Below are 17,372 nucleotides of genomic sequence, written 5' to 3' on the forward strand. Positions count from 1 at the left end.
CGCGGGGCTCGCCCCGCCCCGCCCGTTCTCCTCGCGCTGCCCGGCCGGCGCCGCCATCCCGCCCCGACCGGCTCTCGCGAGCGCAGCCCCGGACCGGCGGCCCTTGCGCGCGCCTCGGGGGGCGGAGCTCCCGCGTCACGTGGCCCGCACGCGCGGCGCTGTGCGACGCAGGGGGGGAGGGTTCCGGCTCCCGGCAGGCCCCGCGCGGGAGAGGGGTGGTTGCCATGGCGACGCCCGGAGGGTTCCGGCTCCCGGCAGGCCCCGCGCGAGAGGGGGGTGGTTGCCATGGCGACGCCCGGAGGGTTCCGGCTCCCGGCAGGCCCCGCGCGGGAGGCCGGCGGTTGCCATGGCAGCGCGGGCGGCGCGCGGCGCGATGGAGACGTTCCAGCCCCGCTACTTCACCCCGCGGGAGGTGTCTGCGCACGCGCGGCCCGGGGACCTCTGGGTGTCCTACCTGGGCCGTGTGTGTGACCTGAGCCCGCTGGTCCGGCAGCACAAGGGTCTGTACCCACAATGCCCCGCGCGCCCCCCCCGGACAGCCCCCCCGATCCCCCTCTCCCGCTATGCAGCCTGCACCCCTGAGCACCCCCCACAATGCACTGCGGCTTCCCCGAGCACCCCCCACAATGCACTGCGGTGCCACAGCCCCGAGCACCCCCCACAATGCACTACGGTGCCACAACCCCTGAGCACCCCCCACAATGCACTGCGGCCTCCCCGAGCACCCCCCACAATGCACTGCGGTGCCACAACCCCTGAGCACCCCCCACAATGCACTGCGGTGCCACAACCCCCAACACCCCCACAATGCACTGCGGCCTCCCCGAGCACCCCCCACAATGCACAAGGGTCTGTACCCACAATGCCCCGCGCGCCCCCCCCAGGCCCCGCGGAGCCTCCCCACAATGCCCCGCGCGCCCCCCCCGGACAGCCCCCCCCGATCCCCCTCTCCCGCTATGCAGCCTGCACCCCTGAGCACCCCCCACAATGCACTGCAGTGCCACAGCCCCTGAGCACCCCCTACAATGCACTGCGGTGCCACAACTCCTGGCACCCCCACAATGCACTGCGGTGCCACAAGCCCCGAGCACCCCCCACAATGCACTGCGGCCTCCCTGAGCATCCCCCCACAATGCACTGCGGTGCCACAACCCCCGAGCATCCCCCACAATGCACTGCGGCCTCCCCGAGCATCCCCCACAATGCACTGCGGCCTCCCCGAGCACCCCCCACAATGCACTGCGGTGCCACAACCCCCGAGCACCCCCACAATGCACTGCGGCTTCCTCCTGGACTCCCCCCACAGTGTATCGTGGCACCCCAAAACCCCCCACTCACATTGCACACTTCCCATAGACCCCCTAATTCACTGGGCCACCCCCCATAGAGCTCCCCACACACAGTGCTCACTCCACCTTTCATAGAGTCTCCCAGGCCCCAGAATGCACCTGGCACTCCTCCCCACAGTGCGCTACAGGGACCCCCACATTGGGACCCCCCCCCAGACCCTCCTAGCCCCAGCGCCAGACCTGAACCTACCGGCCCGATAGCACAAGGGTAACGGGAATCCTTCCATTCACTGGAGGACCCCCCACCCACTGCACCCCACATACACTCTGTGGGCCAGGACCCCCCCACCCCACAACGGCGTGTGGCACTCCTCCTTATTCCCCTCCACTGCATCCCCTCCCACATGAACCTGGCCCCACTGGCCTGGCGGCGCACGGATGCCTGTCCCCCACCCCGCCACATCAGCGGCTGACCCCTGGCTCTGTCTCCCCCAGGGGACGTCTTGCTGAGGCCCATCTTGGAAGCCGCGGGAAAGGACATTAGCCACTGGTTCAACCCCAAGACCAGAGACGTGAGAACTGGCGGAGCGGGGGGTCGTTACGGAGGGCTGCTGCTTGCCCAGGTCCCCTTGCCTGCCGCCCCTCCGGCAAAATGCCGCCCACCAATAATCCTGGCGCCCTAGGCGATTTCCTTGGCCGCCTAAATGGAAGCGCCGGCCCTGGGCGCAGGGTTCTCCTTCACTTCCTGTCCAAAACCATGGTGAAGCAGTTAAACAGTTGCTGGGCCCTGCCCCAGAGGTGGCTCTCTGACCTGCCAATGATCCACAGCCATTAGGGCTTCAGGGTCTGATGCCTCTGTCCCCTTCCCCCTGCCCCCATGAGCCCCGCACTCATGTTCTTATTTGCGGTTCTTCTTGAGAGAGTGGGAGGCTGGGATCCATCATCCGCTGTGGGTGGGGACTGGGACCAGCTGCTCTGGTGGGATCCTGGGGCTGCCCCCTTTGCCCAAGCCGTGAGCCGATGTTCAGGGTTGTTCCGGTCAGCTGCTGCGAGTCAGGGATTTCGGTAGTGCAGGCAAAGACCATAGTGCAAGCCTGTTTTCTGGGATCAAACAGCAGGCAGTTCCCTTGCTCAGACATCCCCAGGCCTGCCTCTCCAGCCAGTCCTGTGCCCCAAAGAGCTGTGCCTCATTACTGACTCCCTCAGCATGGGTCCTCTAGCTTTCTTCCACACCCCTGCACAGACACAACTGCAATCAATCCATATCCCAGTCGCAGGGAAACCTTTTGGCTCTCAGGCCTTGGGCGGTGGCTTCCTAGTCAGCTCTTACTATGCAAAGGTGGTACTTAATTGCTCCTTCCATTTACGGCGCTTAGCAGGCCCATCAGCTTTAAGCAAGCCCGCGATTCTGGTCTGCCTGTAACGCATTGATTGACCTAGGCGACAGTGGCTGGGGGTGCAGCTGGATTCCCCCCTTAAGTCTGTTAATGGAGCCGCCTGCCTTTCAGATCCAGACCCACGTGGACCCGCTGACGGGCTGCATCAAGTACTACACCCCCCAGGGCCGCTTCATCCACATCCCACCCCAGCTGCCCCGCTCCGACTGGGCAAACGACTTCGGGCTGCCCTGGTGGAAGGACAGCAAGTATGAGGTGGGGATCCTGGCTTCCAAGACCCGGCGCGTCCGCATCATCAACACCCTGACCTTGCAGGAGCATGTGCTGGAGGTGAGCTGGGCCTCACGCCGAGGGGCAAGGGGGCTCGAGTAGCAACACTGGGCAAACTGCCATCCCCATGCACCATTCGGGGGGCCCTGAGTTACCAGGACATTGGGGGCTGGGGCGCTAAGTTGGGTCTCCCATCAATTTAGAGGCCACTCCTGTCCTGAAATACACATAATGAGGTAGCGTGCTGGCCCTTTAAGGCCAGCCATGACCCCGTTTCCCCCAGATGCAGGGGGATTCCGGGAGTTGTAGTCCCTGAGGCAGAGGGCTTGGTAGCAAGGCATGCTGGGAAGGAGGGATATAAGAAACCGGGCAGGGTGGGACATGGAGCCAGGGGAGTTGGTTGTCTGAGCCAGCAGCTGCTTTATGCAAGGCTGGTTCTGCTGGGTTAGGGAGGCCGTGAACTCCCCTGCGAGCAGCAGGGGGCATTGGGGGCAGGGGGGGGAGATGGTGCTTTCGTTTACCTGGGGGATGAGGGTGGAGGTTTGAGGGAAGAAATATTTGCTCGACGGCCTGTCAGTCCAGCAGGCAACAGTCCCCCAAGCCCTGGTAAGTCCCTTAACGCCACTCCCCGCAGGTGTGCGCGGAGGAGTCCATGTGGGAAATCCTGCGGCGCTACCTGCCCCACAACGCCCACGCCGCCAGCTACACCTGGAAGTACAAGGGCGTCAGCCTGGACATGGACAAGACGCTGGAGCAGAACAAGATCCCGGACGAGGACGTGGAGTTCTACCGGCTCAACTTGGACGCCGACCTGTACACGCCGGGCATCTTGCTGTACTTCAACGATGACCTCACCGAGTTCTAGGTAACGGGGGCAGGCCACCAGGGAACAGGGCCGCTCGGGGGTGGAGCCACCCGTTAGCCCCTTTCCTTGGGGAGATTTCTACCTAAGCCGGGAAACAGCTCTCAAGTCTCCTCCTGGATTCTCCACCTGCTGGACTTGAACCCGGAACCTCGGCACGGAGACACTTGAAGCTGAGCTAAAGAAAACCCGGTTCCCTGAGCTCAAAGGCTGTAGCATAGCCCTGCTGGGCTGGGGCAGGCAGCAGGACGAAGCGCTGCAGAGTGTTGGTGTTCCCTACACCCGGCTTCATCCCGTCCTGGCCCCTTTATGCCACCCCCAGCATTGCCAACTCTCATGCAAAGCACAGGCCAAACTGGATTGGACCATGGGCCCATCAAGCCTGGTAGCCCATCTGTGGCAATGGCCAATTGCTTCACATAAGGTGCGAGACGCCCCCTAGTGGACATTTGTGGCATAGCCTGCCTAGGGGAGACGTTCCCCTTAGTTTAGGGCAGTGGTCCCCAACATTTTCGTCTGGCGGGCGTCAGACGAAGGACCATGGCGGCGGTGGAGCATCTGCCGAAATGCCACTGAAATTCGGCAGCATTTTGGCGGCAACGCCTCTCGATGACGTCACTTGTTGGCGGCAAGCGGCGTCAACGAGAGGCGTTGCGCTGAAATGCTGCAGAAATTTGGCGGCATTTCAGCAGGTGCTTCACCGCCGGCCAGGATGCGGGCGCGCGCCCACGGGCACCAGGTTGGGGACCCCTGGTTTAGAGTTTATAAGCCCGTCCCAAGCTCATTTGGTAATTCAGGGTGTGCTCATTTATCCATATTGACTCTTTTGCTGAATCCGCTGTAAGCTCGGTATCTGGTGGCAGGGAGTCCCCCAGGACAGTTTCATTCTCTACGCAGGTATTTCCTTTGGCTGCTCTTAACAACCTCTCGACTGTCCTTGAGTGAGGCGTCATGATCTCCGTATTCTTTCTGTCCTAGGCGCCGGGCAGTGTAGTGCCACACTCTTCCAAGGATCAGCCCCCGTTCGGGAGCTGAAACGGTTGCTCCCATTCCATGTCGGACGCAGGGTTCCTGTTTGTGGTGCTGATACCATGGGACTGTTTTGTACCAACTTATCATGTTCATAACGAAAATAAAATCTTCGCTACGATACTGACGTTATGATCGTTTCTTGTGGGATGGGGGCTAGGAATTGTCACCCTACATCAGGACCCATCAATAACCCACCCCTTCCCTGCCACCTTAAATCAGACCCATGGGCCCATCTAGCCCAGTATCCCGGCCCCTCTCTGCTGCCCCGGATGAGATGTGTGAGCCCATCTAGCCCATGGATTTGTTTAGTGGCCTGACCTATGGATCCTGGATGCGTGCTGGGATCCCAGGGCCCTACGCACTTCCACAGGCCTCGCCCACTATGCCAGGTAATGAGATGCTCTGGCCGCTAGATGGCAGCAGCTGAGCATCCATCTACCACCCTTGAGCTGCCTTGCCAGAGGTCCCTGACCCCCAGCTCCCCCACCACCACCACAGCTGTCACAGTTGACAGCTGGGGCTGGATCTGACAGCGGCGGGGTGCAGACTTCATAGCTTCTGATGGCCAAGCTCCATGCATACCCTCCTGGTACCCCATGTCCCCCACCCCCCAATTTCAGGGACCCGCTGCAACTCCCCCAGTCCTTCCTCTGCCAGAGGCTCTGTCTGCTCCCCATTTCTCCCTCCCCCGCTGCTGGGGGCTCAGTGGGCCCCATTTCCCTTCCCCCCTGCACACCACACACACCAGGGTCTCTGTGCTCCCTTCAGCTTTTGGGTGGGATCCTGTAATCCAGCTGCTGTCAGTGGGGCTCTCCAGGTTATGCCCTGCTGGTCTCCAGCCGTATTCCTTCGCCCCGAGGGCGGTAACAGTACACAGTGACACAGAAGCCGGTTCTCCAGAGCAAAGCACCGTTAATTTTGCCCCAAGGTACACGCTGCTCAGAGAAGCAGATTTAAAATAACCTAGACCTACACACTCGGCATTCTCCTCCGTTCTTCTGTCCCTATGAGTGCTCCACTCCCGGTTACTTTAGATGCTCATGTGTCCCCATACGCCTTGGATTTTTGGCGTCAGTGTTTCTTTGACCTGCGCATGCGCCACACACGCCCCCCGTACCGAGGACATACGTGGGCGAATGCCCTTTAGTTCCGCCTTTGTCCTGAGACGGAGCGTCAAGCGTGCCTGCTTCACTTTGTACAGTTTGCTAGTTTGGTTTAGTTGTTAGTTGGGGCGGTTGTTTTCCTTTGGTTCCTTTTTTTCTCCAGTTGAGGGGTTTCTCTGGACTTTTTTGTTCTGCGCTATGCCAGGCTTTAAGCGGTGTCTTTCCTTCCAGGAAACTGTCCCCATCAATGATGGCCATTCCCAGTGCCTCTGCTGTTTGGGAGACACTGATATCCCAGGTGAGCATAAGATCTGCTCCTCCAAAAGCAGATCTAGGAAAAACAGAGAGATCAATTCAAATTATTGATGAGGGAGCAAGGCCTAAGACCAGCCTCTGACCCAGGCTCTGAGAACGCCCCCGTACACCAGCCTCCGAGCACACTTAGTGCCCTCTCTTCTTCAGGATCCCAGTCACCAAGAGCTTCAAGGGATACAATCGCTGCTACATCTGGGTCTCAGGCACTGAAAACCCTAGGGGAGGCAGTGCTGCGTCAGTGCCTGCAATACAGAGACCTTCACATTCCAAGTATCTGGGTATTGACAAGAAAAGTAGAAGTGCTAGAGCTCCTTCTAAGACGTCTCAGTCACCGAATGAGAGAAATGTTCCAGAGATCACAGATCCGAGATGGAGTTCTAAATGGGCTCCCACTGGGGTCCAGCACCGTGCTGATATCTAAGACTTCCTCTAAGAGCCTTACTACCACAAAACAGGATTGTGTACCAAAGACATCTTCACCTTTGGGTGGTCATATCTATGCTAGTAGCTCTACATCCAAAAAGTGTGTGCCTTCGTACACTTCCGCATCCCCGTACCTATACCATCATCCTGTACCTCTAGATCAGTACCACCAGAGTCTGACTATGAACTCACAGCAAGAGTTTGGGGCCCGTAGCACCGATGTTCTCAAGATCGGTACCTGCCTTGGTACTGAGGCTGGTCTCCTCATGTAACTACCTACATACTAGGTACTGCAGGAGTTTACATACTCAAAGGACCTCCTTGGGTCGAATAAGCCAGACTCCTCATTACTTACCGGCACCAGACAGCTGTCCGTATCAAGATCTTCTGGGTCACTGACTCCACATTTTTTCATCGAAACCTCCTTATACAGGACTTCGACCATCCAGCGTGAACAATTATCACTTCTCCTGAAATATGTTGATGATGACTCTTCCAGCTACCAGATTTTGTAACAGGGTTCTCCTGTTTATTCTGCAAGATGCAATTCTTCTACCAATTCTGGCGCGATCAATGGTTGATGCCTCTTTTTATGCTCTATATCAACAGTGGTTAAGTGTCCTGAGTCACCCTTGTAAGGAGCATAGACAGAGCCTTCTCCTCAGCCTTCACTCCAGCCTTGTCAACCTGAACCACTAGAGGAGGCTTTTGAGGAGCAGAAGGCAAGGGTTGATAAGAATGTGCCAGGCTACATAAACATTTCATCATGTTCAGATGAGGCTGTATTGACTCCACCACCTTCCGTGGCAGATGACTTCAGACAATTCCAGGAGCTGCTGAAGCATGTCGCTGGTACACTTCAAAACCCTTTAGAAGGGGTCCAGGATTCTCATCATAAACTCCTGCACATTTTATTACTTCAGCATCTGCATGTGTGGCCCTTCTTGTGAACGAGTCTTTGCTAGAACCATCCGGCAGACTCCAGCTATGGCCCCTCCTACTTGTAAATGTCCTGACAACAAATATGTTCCAGCAAAGGACTCAAGAGTTTTTATTTTTACACTCAACACCAAATTCCCTGGTTATTGACGCAGTTAATGAAAACAGTAGAGCACATCTAGGATCACATACCGTCCAGGGCAAATGGTCTCCCCAAAAGCGTCTTCTGCACATCCACATGCTGAAGTTGAGAGCAGTCAGGAATGCGTGCACCCACTTCCTGTCACTGATCAGAACCAAATCTGTCAAGATCATGACCGAAAACATGGTCTGCATGTTCTGCATCGGTCACCAGAGCAGGGCGAGCTTCCCTTCACTCTGTGCTGAACCAATAAAACGCTGGTATTCGTGCGTAGCTAACCAGATAGTCATCTCAGCTTATTACCTCCTGGGTATACAGAACACGGCTGACAACCTAAGCAGGCACTTCTCCCAGAATGAAGAATGGGACTTGGATTCACGAGTCCTCAACAGCATGTTTCTCACCTGGGGGTTTCCAGGAGTGAGGGGTTTCCAGGGATTAGGGGTTTGGGAGGGGCTCAGGGCTGGAGTGCAGGGATGAGGGCTGTGGCCAGGAATGAGGGGTTCAGGATGTGGCAGGAGTTGGGGTATAGGAGAGGATCAGGGCTCTGGGCTAGGGGTGTAGGCTTGGGTGGGGCCAGGGATGAGGGGTTTGGGGTGCAGGAAGGGGCTCTAGGTTTGGGGAGGCTCGGCTGTGGCAGGAGGTTGTGATGTGAGAAGGGGTCAGGGCTCTGGGCTGGGGGTCCGGGCTCTGGAGTGGAGCCAGAGATGAGGAGTTTGGGGTGTGGGAAGGGGCTCTGGGTTGGGGGGGACCAGGGCTGGGGCAAGGGATTGGGGTGCAGGGTTGGGGCATGGGGTTACCTCAGGCAGTTCCTGGTCAGCGGCACAGCAGGGGTGCTAAGGCAGGCTTCCTGCCTGTCCTGGCACTGCAGACCATGGTGCTCGGGGTGGGGGCAGCGTACGTAGCCCCAGCTGTGTGGGAAGGGCTGTTGGTCAGGGCTGAGTCTGCAGCGTGTAAGTTGGTGTCCAGGGGGCAGAGAACTCACTCGCCTCACACAGTAACTGGAATTCTTCGAGATGTGTCCTCCTTTGGGTGCATGCACCCAGGGGTGGTGGAACAGGGTACGCCCTCCACTTTCTACCATCTGTAAGGGCGAATGACTGGGAGAAGGGCAGAGAGGAGCGAGGGGGGGGATTTTGGGGGGTAGAAGTGGTGTGGGAGCAGGGCCTCAGGGAAAGGGGCAGTGCAGCGGCAGGGTCTGGATGGAAGAGGCGGGGCAGGGGCTTGGGGAGAAGGGGCAGGGCTGCAGTTTGGGAGCCGGCAGCCCACCCACTTTTAGGGACCTTCTGCCGCTCCTGCACGCATCCCCATGTGCCTTCGATCAGAGATTTTTGGTAGCAGTGCTTTTTCGACAAAAGACATGCCCGACATGTCCTCATGCGCCGTACTGAGGATATAGAATCATAGAATATCAGGGTTGGAAGGGACCTCAGGAAGTCATCTAGTCCAATCCCGTGCTCAAAATAGGACCAATCCCCAGAGAAATTTTTGCCCCAGATCCCTAAATGGCCCCCTCAAGGACTGAACTCACAACCCTGGGTTTAGCAGGTCAATGCTCAAACCACTGAGCTATCCCTCCTGCACTGCCCTCAGTTCCTTCTCTACCACAAAGTCCTGCCGAGGAAAGTCCCGAGGAAAGTCCGAAGCAGAGAGGAAGAAGGACTGGGAGTGGTGCACCCACAGCAGGACACATTTCAAAGAACTCCAGTTATGGCACAAGGTGAGTAACCTCTCTCTCTTCTTTGAGTAGTGTCCTTGAGGGTGCTCCCCTCAAGTCTGCAGATGACACTAAACTGGGAGGAGTGGCAGATACGCTGGAGGGTAAGGATAGGATACAGAGGGACCTAGACAAATTAGAGGATTGGGCCAAAAGAAACCTGATGAGGTTCAATACAGACAAGTGCAGAGTCCTGCACTTAGGATGGAAGAATCCTATGCCCTGTTACAGACTAGGGACCGAATAGCTAGGAAGCAGTTCTGCAGAAAAGGACCTGGGGGTTACAGTGGACGAGAAGCTGGATATGAGTCAGCAGTGTGTCCTTGTTGTCAAGAAGGCTAACGGCATTTTGAGCTGTAAAAGTAGGAGCATGGCCAGCAGATCGAGGGATGTGATCATTCCCCTCTATTCAACATTGGCGAGGCCTCATCTGGAGTACTGTGTCCAGTTTTGGACCCCACAATACAACTGGGTAGTGGGCATCAACAATTTTCTTCAACTGGGTCACCAGAAAAAAAGTTTGAAAACCACTGCTCTCTGCAGTCAGACAGAATAATATTTCACCTATGCACTGAAGGGCGTATGGTATTTATTAAGAAATAATATTTTTCCCAGTTCTCCACAGAGGTAGGGGCACAAACCAACGGAGAGGCAGGATCTCATACCAGCGTCGATGCGGACACCGATGGAAGACGTTACTACAAATCGATGCTGGTGTATCGGGGTCGGATGAGCTGTGACTGGTACCATCATTGATGCTTTGCGGTGTCGGATGAGGTGTCCCAGCCGTGGCACAGAAAGGGATCAGGGATGCATAGTGACAGATTTGCAGGGTGCTATGCCTCCAATCTTAGTCCAACTTCTTCAGGAACACCCCATTTACAGTGCTACTACTCTGAGACCAGGCCCTCTTGCAGCTGTTTCTTCTCCCAGCAGATCCACGTGAGTCCAGACCACCTGCTAGAGACTTCACCCCTTTAGGGAGTGATGGAACCAGTGACACAGGGAAGCTGTTGCAAAGGGGCCTTTCGGTTAGTCTGGGAAAGCCAAGTTTTGTTCCGAGTCTGCGTTGGCCGAATCATCTTGCGTTCTTTTCCAAAGCTTCCTGGAGTTCATCTTCTGTTGCTGAGACTTCATTCGTACTAGCCTAGCCCTGCCCATCCCTTACCTCTCTGTCCCAAAGGAGAAATTAAACACTTCACACCCAGCAAGTGGGGAAACTGAGTCAGGCACAGCATTCCTAAAATTATTTCAAAGACACAGCGTCACCAACCAAAGCATGATACTGGCTTAAAATCTATGAGCTTATTAAAAAATAATAAAGTTGAGGTTCTTCGTATATTTCCTTCCAGTTTTTGACCCTTTAGGGATCGAAAGCCTTTCAATACCATGCCCTGTGTATGTGGCACCGGTGCAACCACTGCTGGAAAACGAGGTCCAGTTCTGGTGTGTGCAGTACAAGAAGAAATTTTGATAAATTGGAGAGGGTTCAGAGAAGAATCACTGGGATGATTAACGGGTTGGAAAACATGCCTTAGAATAAGAGGCCATGGGATAGTCAATTATTTATTGTCAAGGTCCAAATTTCTTGGTCAAGGTCCAGACTCCAAAGAAAATAATAAAAAAATAATAAGGATAATAAGGAAATAAAGAGATTTCAGGGTCTGTTCAAAAGCATCTGGCGGTCCAAATTTGGCCCGGGGTCCACCTATTGGCTACCTCTGCTCCAGGAGATCGATCTGTTGCGTTGAACAAAGAGGAGATGAAGGGGTGACGTGATCCTAGTCTCTAACCTACATGGGGAACAGAAATGTGATGATAGCAGACTCTTCAAGCTCGCAGACAAAGGTCTGACAAAAGCTACAAATGGAAACCAGACAAATTCAGAGTGGAATTATGGTATACATTTTAATTTTTAGCAATGAGGGGAATTAACCATGGCAACAATTTACCACGAGTCATTGTGGATTCTCCATGACTGGCAATTTTTCAGTCAAGGTTGGACGTTTTTCCGCAAGACCTGCTGTAGTTCAACCAGGGATGAATTCAGGGTAGCCCTATGGCCTGTGTTATAAAAGGTACAAATGATCATATTTGTCCATTCTGCCCTTAGAATCCAGGAAGTGATGAAAAATGTTCCAAATTTTCTCCACCACCATGAAGCGTAGAAATGTCATTTTTAAAAGAAATCACCTGACTCCAGGAGCCGGAGCCTTACATGAAAAAAAAACTAACAGGGCAAGACTCGTTGGCTGAGCAATGTTAAGTCTTACGTTCAATAGCGCTTCTGTGTTTGGCTGCTTGTAATGCAGTCATTTTTGAAAACTGCATCCGATCAATTCCAAAATGTCAGGGCCTGTTCTAGGCATCAGTTGGCAGAACGTCCTTTGGATGTGGGTGAAAATCATCAAACTGGAAAACCCGGATGTTTACTCAAATCAGGTCCTCAGAGAGCTCGCTTGGGGCTGCGTGCGAAGAAAATTCTCTCCCCCGCCGCCCCGTGTTGCCTATACAGATCACAGGCAATGAGAAGAAGGAGACGTAAATCTCTAGCTGGGATGGTTGTGAAACAATCCTTCAAAATGTGACCCAACTGTTACCAATGTAGCGACACTGCCTGAGTCTGCAGAGAGCCTGAGCCCATCACTCTGAGACGGGGTTAACAGTCCTGAAAATAACGGACACAGCAAGTCCTGCTTGAGTCTACAGAGAGCCTGAGCCCCATCCCCTGCCATGGATCTCTCAGTGAGCAGCAGGAGAGAAAGCAGCAGGCTCGAATCACTCTGCTACCCAAACAGATATGCTCTGGCTTGCCTCTGGCGAGGAGTCGGGACCTCCACTGTTGCCCAGGAGGAAAGAGGCTGCTGATTATGTTCCTGGGGGTGAGGTAGCAGGCTCATGCCTCTTTGGGAGGTGAACTGCCACTGTGCATGAGGTGGATCATGACCACTCTGGAACCCCAGATCACCTTCATTCAATCCTGCAGGGAAAGGCCGATGGGGGTAGGGATTGCTTCTGAAAATGTCTGAACAGCTGAGCCAGAGCTTGGCAGGAGCTGCAGGGAAGGATCAATTAGGAGGAGCGTGATTGCTAATCATGTACTGCAGGGCACAAGAGTGGAGGAAGTCAACGGATCCCCGGGGGGGCAATGAAACCCACCCTCTGGGATATCTCAAGCTGGCAATCACACCAATAGACCTTGTGGCTCCTGCGGGAGGGAGGGCAGGCTAGGCTACCCACACAGGGACATCTGCTCCACAGAGGCACTTGCAAAGAATAACCAGGCCCAAAGCGTGGGAGAGAAACATCTGTTCAGCATGCTGGGGACCACCTGGAGAAAGGGGAGGTTAGACAGGAGCCAGGCGAGGCCGGCGGTGGCAGGCTGTGAGCAGTGTAACCTCTGTGATGACTGGGCTCGTGCAATAATTGCTCAATGGGTGTTTCTGTCTCAATGAACGGCAGCCGGGCTCCCTGCCCACTGACCTGTGTCTGTCTGCAAAGAGACAGCTCTGTGAAGGGGAAAAAAAAAAAATCCCTCGCTGTTCAAAATGTGGCGAAGAGTTTTTACATCTCCCAGGCGTGCGTCTGTCTTGCTCGCTATCTCTCTATCTGCTCCCCCGGCCATCTTTCTACCACCTTTCCAGGTTTTATTGCCACAAGGCAGCATCTGGCAGGGGACATTTTTGCTCCGATGTGCAAGACAAATGATGTATGTGAGATCCAAGCCCCCAACTGAGACGAGAATATGTTTTCTGGCTGGGTGTGATGAGGAATCAACCCACTTTCTTGCCAGCCCCGGTCGTCCTAATATCACAAGTCAGGCCCCCAAAATCATGCGATTGTCTTGAAAAATCACGAGACTTCTTAAAAATAATACATTTGGGGTCTTCTGATTGGCCTTGTGAGTTTTGAGCCACTGTGGGGGTTTCAAGTTTTTTTTCCTCGCCGACGAGAGCTAGAAATGTATGATTTTTTTTTTCTGTTTAAGCGAAAGCTGTGAGTCTCTCAGAATCACGTGACTCTGGGAGCTTTAAGAAAAAAACATCAACTATTGGCAAGGCTGAATGGAGCCTCACGATTCTCCCAGCTGGCAGGGAAGGCTGTGATATCAGCTCCATTTTGCAAATAAGGAAACTGCAGTCCGGAGAGATTAACAACCATCTTTTCAAGTGTCCTCTAATTATGGGATCCTTGAGTCACTTAGATCTGATTTTCAGAGGCTCAAAACTCCACGGGGAGCTGGGGTTGCTGAGCACCTCTGAATAGCAGGCCCTAAAATCCTTAAAACTGTCCCTTAAGAATCGAGGCATCAGAAATTTGGAAAAATCTCTTTGTGAGTTATTTGCCTATGGTCATACAATCAGTCCTTTCCATGACACACAAAGTCATGCTTAGGAAAGACGGTGTAGCAGTGATGTAAGACATGGATGTGGCAAGAGGATATCACACGAATAATAATTAACTGACACAAAACTTAATTAACCTTAACTCTGCCCTCTTTCAGCAATGCCTGCTTTGCCTATACTGCTCATGGTTGTACTATGCCTTCCCAGATAGTGCATGTAGGAAGATTCTGAGTCATACCAATGGTCCATCTAGTCCAGTATCCTTTTCAGACAGCAGCTGGTGTGAGATGTTTTGAAGGGAGTGAACAGAACAGGGCAATTATTGAGTGATCCATCCCCTGTCGTCCAGTCCCAGCTTCTGCCAATCAAAGGCTGAGGACACCCACAGCATAGGGTTGTGACCCTGACCATCTTGGCTGATAGCCATTGATGGGCCTGTCCTCCATGAATTTATCTAGTTCTTTTTTGAACCCTGTTATACCTTCACAACATCCCCTGGCAAAGAGTTCTACAGGTTGTCTAGGCGTTGTGTGAAGAAATACGTCCTTTTGTTTGTTTTAAACCTGCTGCCTGTTCATTTCATTCAGTGTCCCCTGCTTTGTGTGTTATCTGAAGGGGTAAATAACACTTCCTTATCCACTTTCTCCACCCCAGTCATGATTTTCTTGACCTCTGTCATATCCCCCTTAACTTGTCTCTTTTCTAAGATGAACAGTCCTAGTCTTTTTAATCTCTCCTCATATGGAACTGTTCCATGTCCCTCATGATTTTTGTTGCCCTTCGCTGCACTTTTTCCAATTCTAATAGATCTTTGTTGAGATGGGATGACCAGAACTGCACACAATATTCAAGGTGTGGGCATACCATGGATTTATGTAGTGGCATTATGATATTTTCTGTTTTATTGTCTTTCCCTTTCCTAATGGTTCCAGCATTCTGTTCGGTTTTTTGAGTGCTGCGGCACATTGAGCGGATGTTTTCAGAGAACTATCCCCAATGACTCCAAGATCTCTTTCTTGAGTGGTAACAGCTAATTTAGACCCCATCATTTTGTATGCATAGCTGGGATTATGTTTTCCAATGTGCATCACTTTGCATTTATCAACATTGAATTTAAAATCTGCCATTTTGTTGTCCAGTCACCCAGTTTAGTGAGATCTCTTTGTAACTTTTCTGCTTTGGACTTAAGTATCTTGAATAATTTTGTATCGTCTGCAAACTTTACCACTTCACTGTTGCACCATTTTCCAGATCATTTATAAATATGTTGAACAGCACTGGTCCCGGTACAGATCCTTGGGGGAACACCACTATTTGCCTCTTTCCACTGTTAAAACTGTTTATTCCTACCCTTTGTTCCTATCTTTTACCATGAGAGGGCCTTCTCTTTTATCCCACGGTAGCTTACTTTGTTTAAGACCCTTTATTGAGGGTAGGGAGACCAGATGTCCCAATTTTATAGGGACAGTCCCGATTTTGGGGTCTTTTTCTTTAAACCCCACCCCCATCCCGATTTTTCACACTTGCTGTTTGATCACCCTAGGTGAGGGACCTTGTCAAAGGCTTTCTGAAGGCCAAGTACAATATCCAATGGATCACCCTTGTCCATGTTTGTTGACACCCTTAAAGAATTCTAATAGATTAGTGAGGCATGATTTCCCTTTACAAAAGTTATGTTGACTCTTCCCCAACATTGTGTTCATATATGTGTCTGACCATTGCCTGGTACTGAAATTAGGCTTACCGGCCTGTAATTTCCAGGATCTCTTCTGGAGCCTTTTTAAAAAATTGGCATCACATTAGCTATCCACCAGTCATCTCGTACAGAAGCTGATTTAAGTGATAGGTTACATACCACAGCTAGTAGTTCTGAAATTTCATATTTGAGTTTCTTTGGAATTCTTGGGTGAATCCCATCTGGTCCTGGTGACTTATTACTGTTTAATTTTTCAATTTGTTCCAAAATCTCCTCTATTGACACATCAATCTGGGAGAGTTCCTCAGATTTGTCACTTAAGAACAGCTCAAGTGTGGGAATCTCCCTCACATCTTTGCAGTGAAGACCGATGCAAAGAATTCATTGAGCTTCTCCGCAACAGCCTTGTCTTCCTTGGGTGCTCCTTTAGTACCTCAGGCGTCCAGTGGCCCCACTGATTGTTTGGCAGGTTCCTGTTTCTGATAGACTTAGAAACAACATTTTGCTCTTAGTTTTTGTGTCTTTGGCTAGTTGCTCTTCGTATGGTTTGGGGTTTTTTTGGCCTGACTAATTATACTTTTACCTTTGATTTACCAGAGTTTATGCTCCCTTCTATTTTCTTCAGGAGGATTTTACTTCCAATTTTTAAAGAATGTCTTTTTGTCTCTATCTGCCTCTTTTACTTTGTTGCTTAGCCATGGCGGTGGGTTTTTTTGGTCCTCCGACTGGATTTTTTGTGAGGGGAGATATACATATAGTTTGAGCCTCTATTATGGTATTTTTAAAAAGTTTCCATGCAGCTTGCCGGCATTTCACTCTTGTGACAGTTCTTTTAATTTCCTTTTACTAGCCGTCTCATTCGTAGATAGTTCACCCTTTTGAAGTTAAATAATACCGTGGTGGGTTTCTTTGGCATTTTCTTCCTACAAGGATGTTAAATTTATTTACATAACCGAGTGGTTCAGCTATTTTCACTTCTTGGGCCAGATCTTGTGCTCCACTTAAGACTAGATCAAGAATTGCTTCTCCCCTTGTGGGTTCTAGGACAAGCTGCTCCACGAAGCAGTCGTTAGTGGTGCCTAGAAATTTTATCTCTGCATCCTGTCCTGAGGTGACATGTTCCCAGTCAATAAGGGGATAGTTGAAATCCCCTATTATTATTGGATTTTCTGTTTTTGTAGCCTGTCTAATCTCCCTGAGCATTTCACAGTCATTCAGGGAACAGGGCATGTGACAACTGTAGCAGAATTAAATGCCTTCTCTTTTCTAAGGCACAGCTTGTTTTTAGGTGATCTGTATCGAATAGGCCAATGATGGACATAAACTGAATATCCACCTCCAGGAGCTCACTAGAGATCTACCCAGGTGGCTCTCTTGGAGGCTAAATCCTTTTGGGATTTGTCATGATGCCGATGCTGTTCTGAACAGGAGCTCCCTGTTCTGCGCTCACTGAGACTATTCCCCAGAAGCAACCCTATACTTGCTACATTTTACAATCCCATCAGCAAAGCTCTCAGCTGTGGCTTCTTAGTAGGGATAAAGAGCAGCTGGTTAGCACCAGCACATCCAGATGCTGCCCAGCCTGGTGACACTGACTGGGGCCCGAGAGATTCTCCTCCTTCCTCTTTGGAGAATTGTGGTCCCTTTGAGCCACGGGGAAGCCCTGGGTCTAGTGCAGTGACAAAACGCAATATGAAGGGCGGACGTGTCTCTTGGCTTGGACCTGCCAGGCTCTGTCACTTCAGGGAGAGTTCATCCCATCTGTGAGACAGACAGCCATGAGGCAGAGCCAAGAACGCCGGGAAGGGGGTCAAATGGTTGTGAGCTTGACTCCTGGACAC

The 17,372-nt window shown here is 52.5% G+C and overlaps 1 protein-coding gene across 2 annotated transcripts; it reads left to right on the forward strand.

Annotated features, from left to right (window-relative positions):
- The first annotated feature begins 340 nt into the window (after nucleotides 1-340).
- Nucleotides 341-4,974, forward strand: LOC115642634 (cytochrome b5 domain-containing protein 1). Of its 2 annotated transcripts, none has more exons than XM_030546285.1 (5): nucleotides 341-500; nucleotides 1,785-1,861; nucleotides 2,798-3,016; nucleotides 3,591-3,821; nucleotides 4,797-4,974. In XM_030546285.1, exons 1-4 carry the CDS (start codon nucleotides 347-349, stop codon nucleotides 3,819-3,821), a joined length of 681 nt encoding a protein of 226 aa, XP_030402145.1. In that variant the 5' UTR covers nucleotides 341-346; the 3' UTR covers nucleotides 4,797-4,974. The 2 variants fall into 2 exon arrangements, with proteins under 2 accessions (XP_030402145.1, XP_030402146.1); XM_030546286.1 differs by lacking the exon at nucleotides 341-500 and adding an exon at nucleotides 575-849.
- The last annotated feature ends 12,398 nt before the right edge of the window (nucleotides 4,975-17,372 follow it).

Source organism: Gopherus evgoodei, unplaced genomic scaffold (assembly GCF_007399415.2).
Source record: "Gopherus evgoodei ecotype Sinaloan lineage unplaced genomic scaffold, rGopEvg1_v1.p scaffold_43_arrow_ctg1, whole genome shotgun sequence".
Classification (NCBI taxonomy): Eukaryota; Metazoa; Chordata; order Testudines; family Testudinidae; genus Gopherus; species Gopherus evgoodei.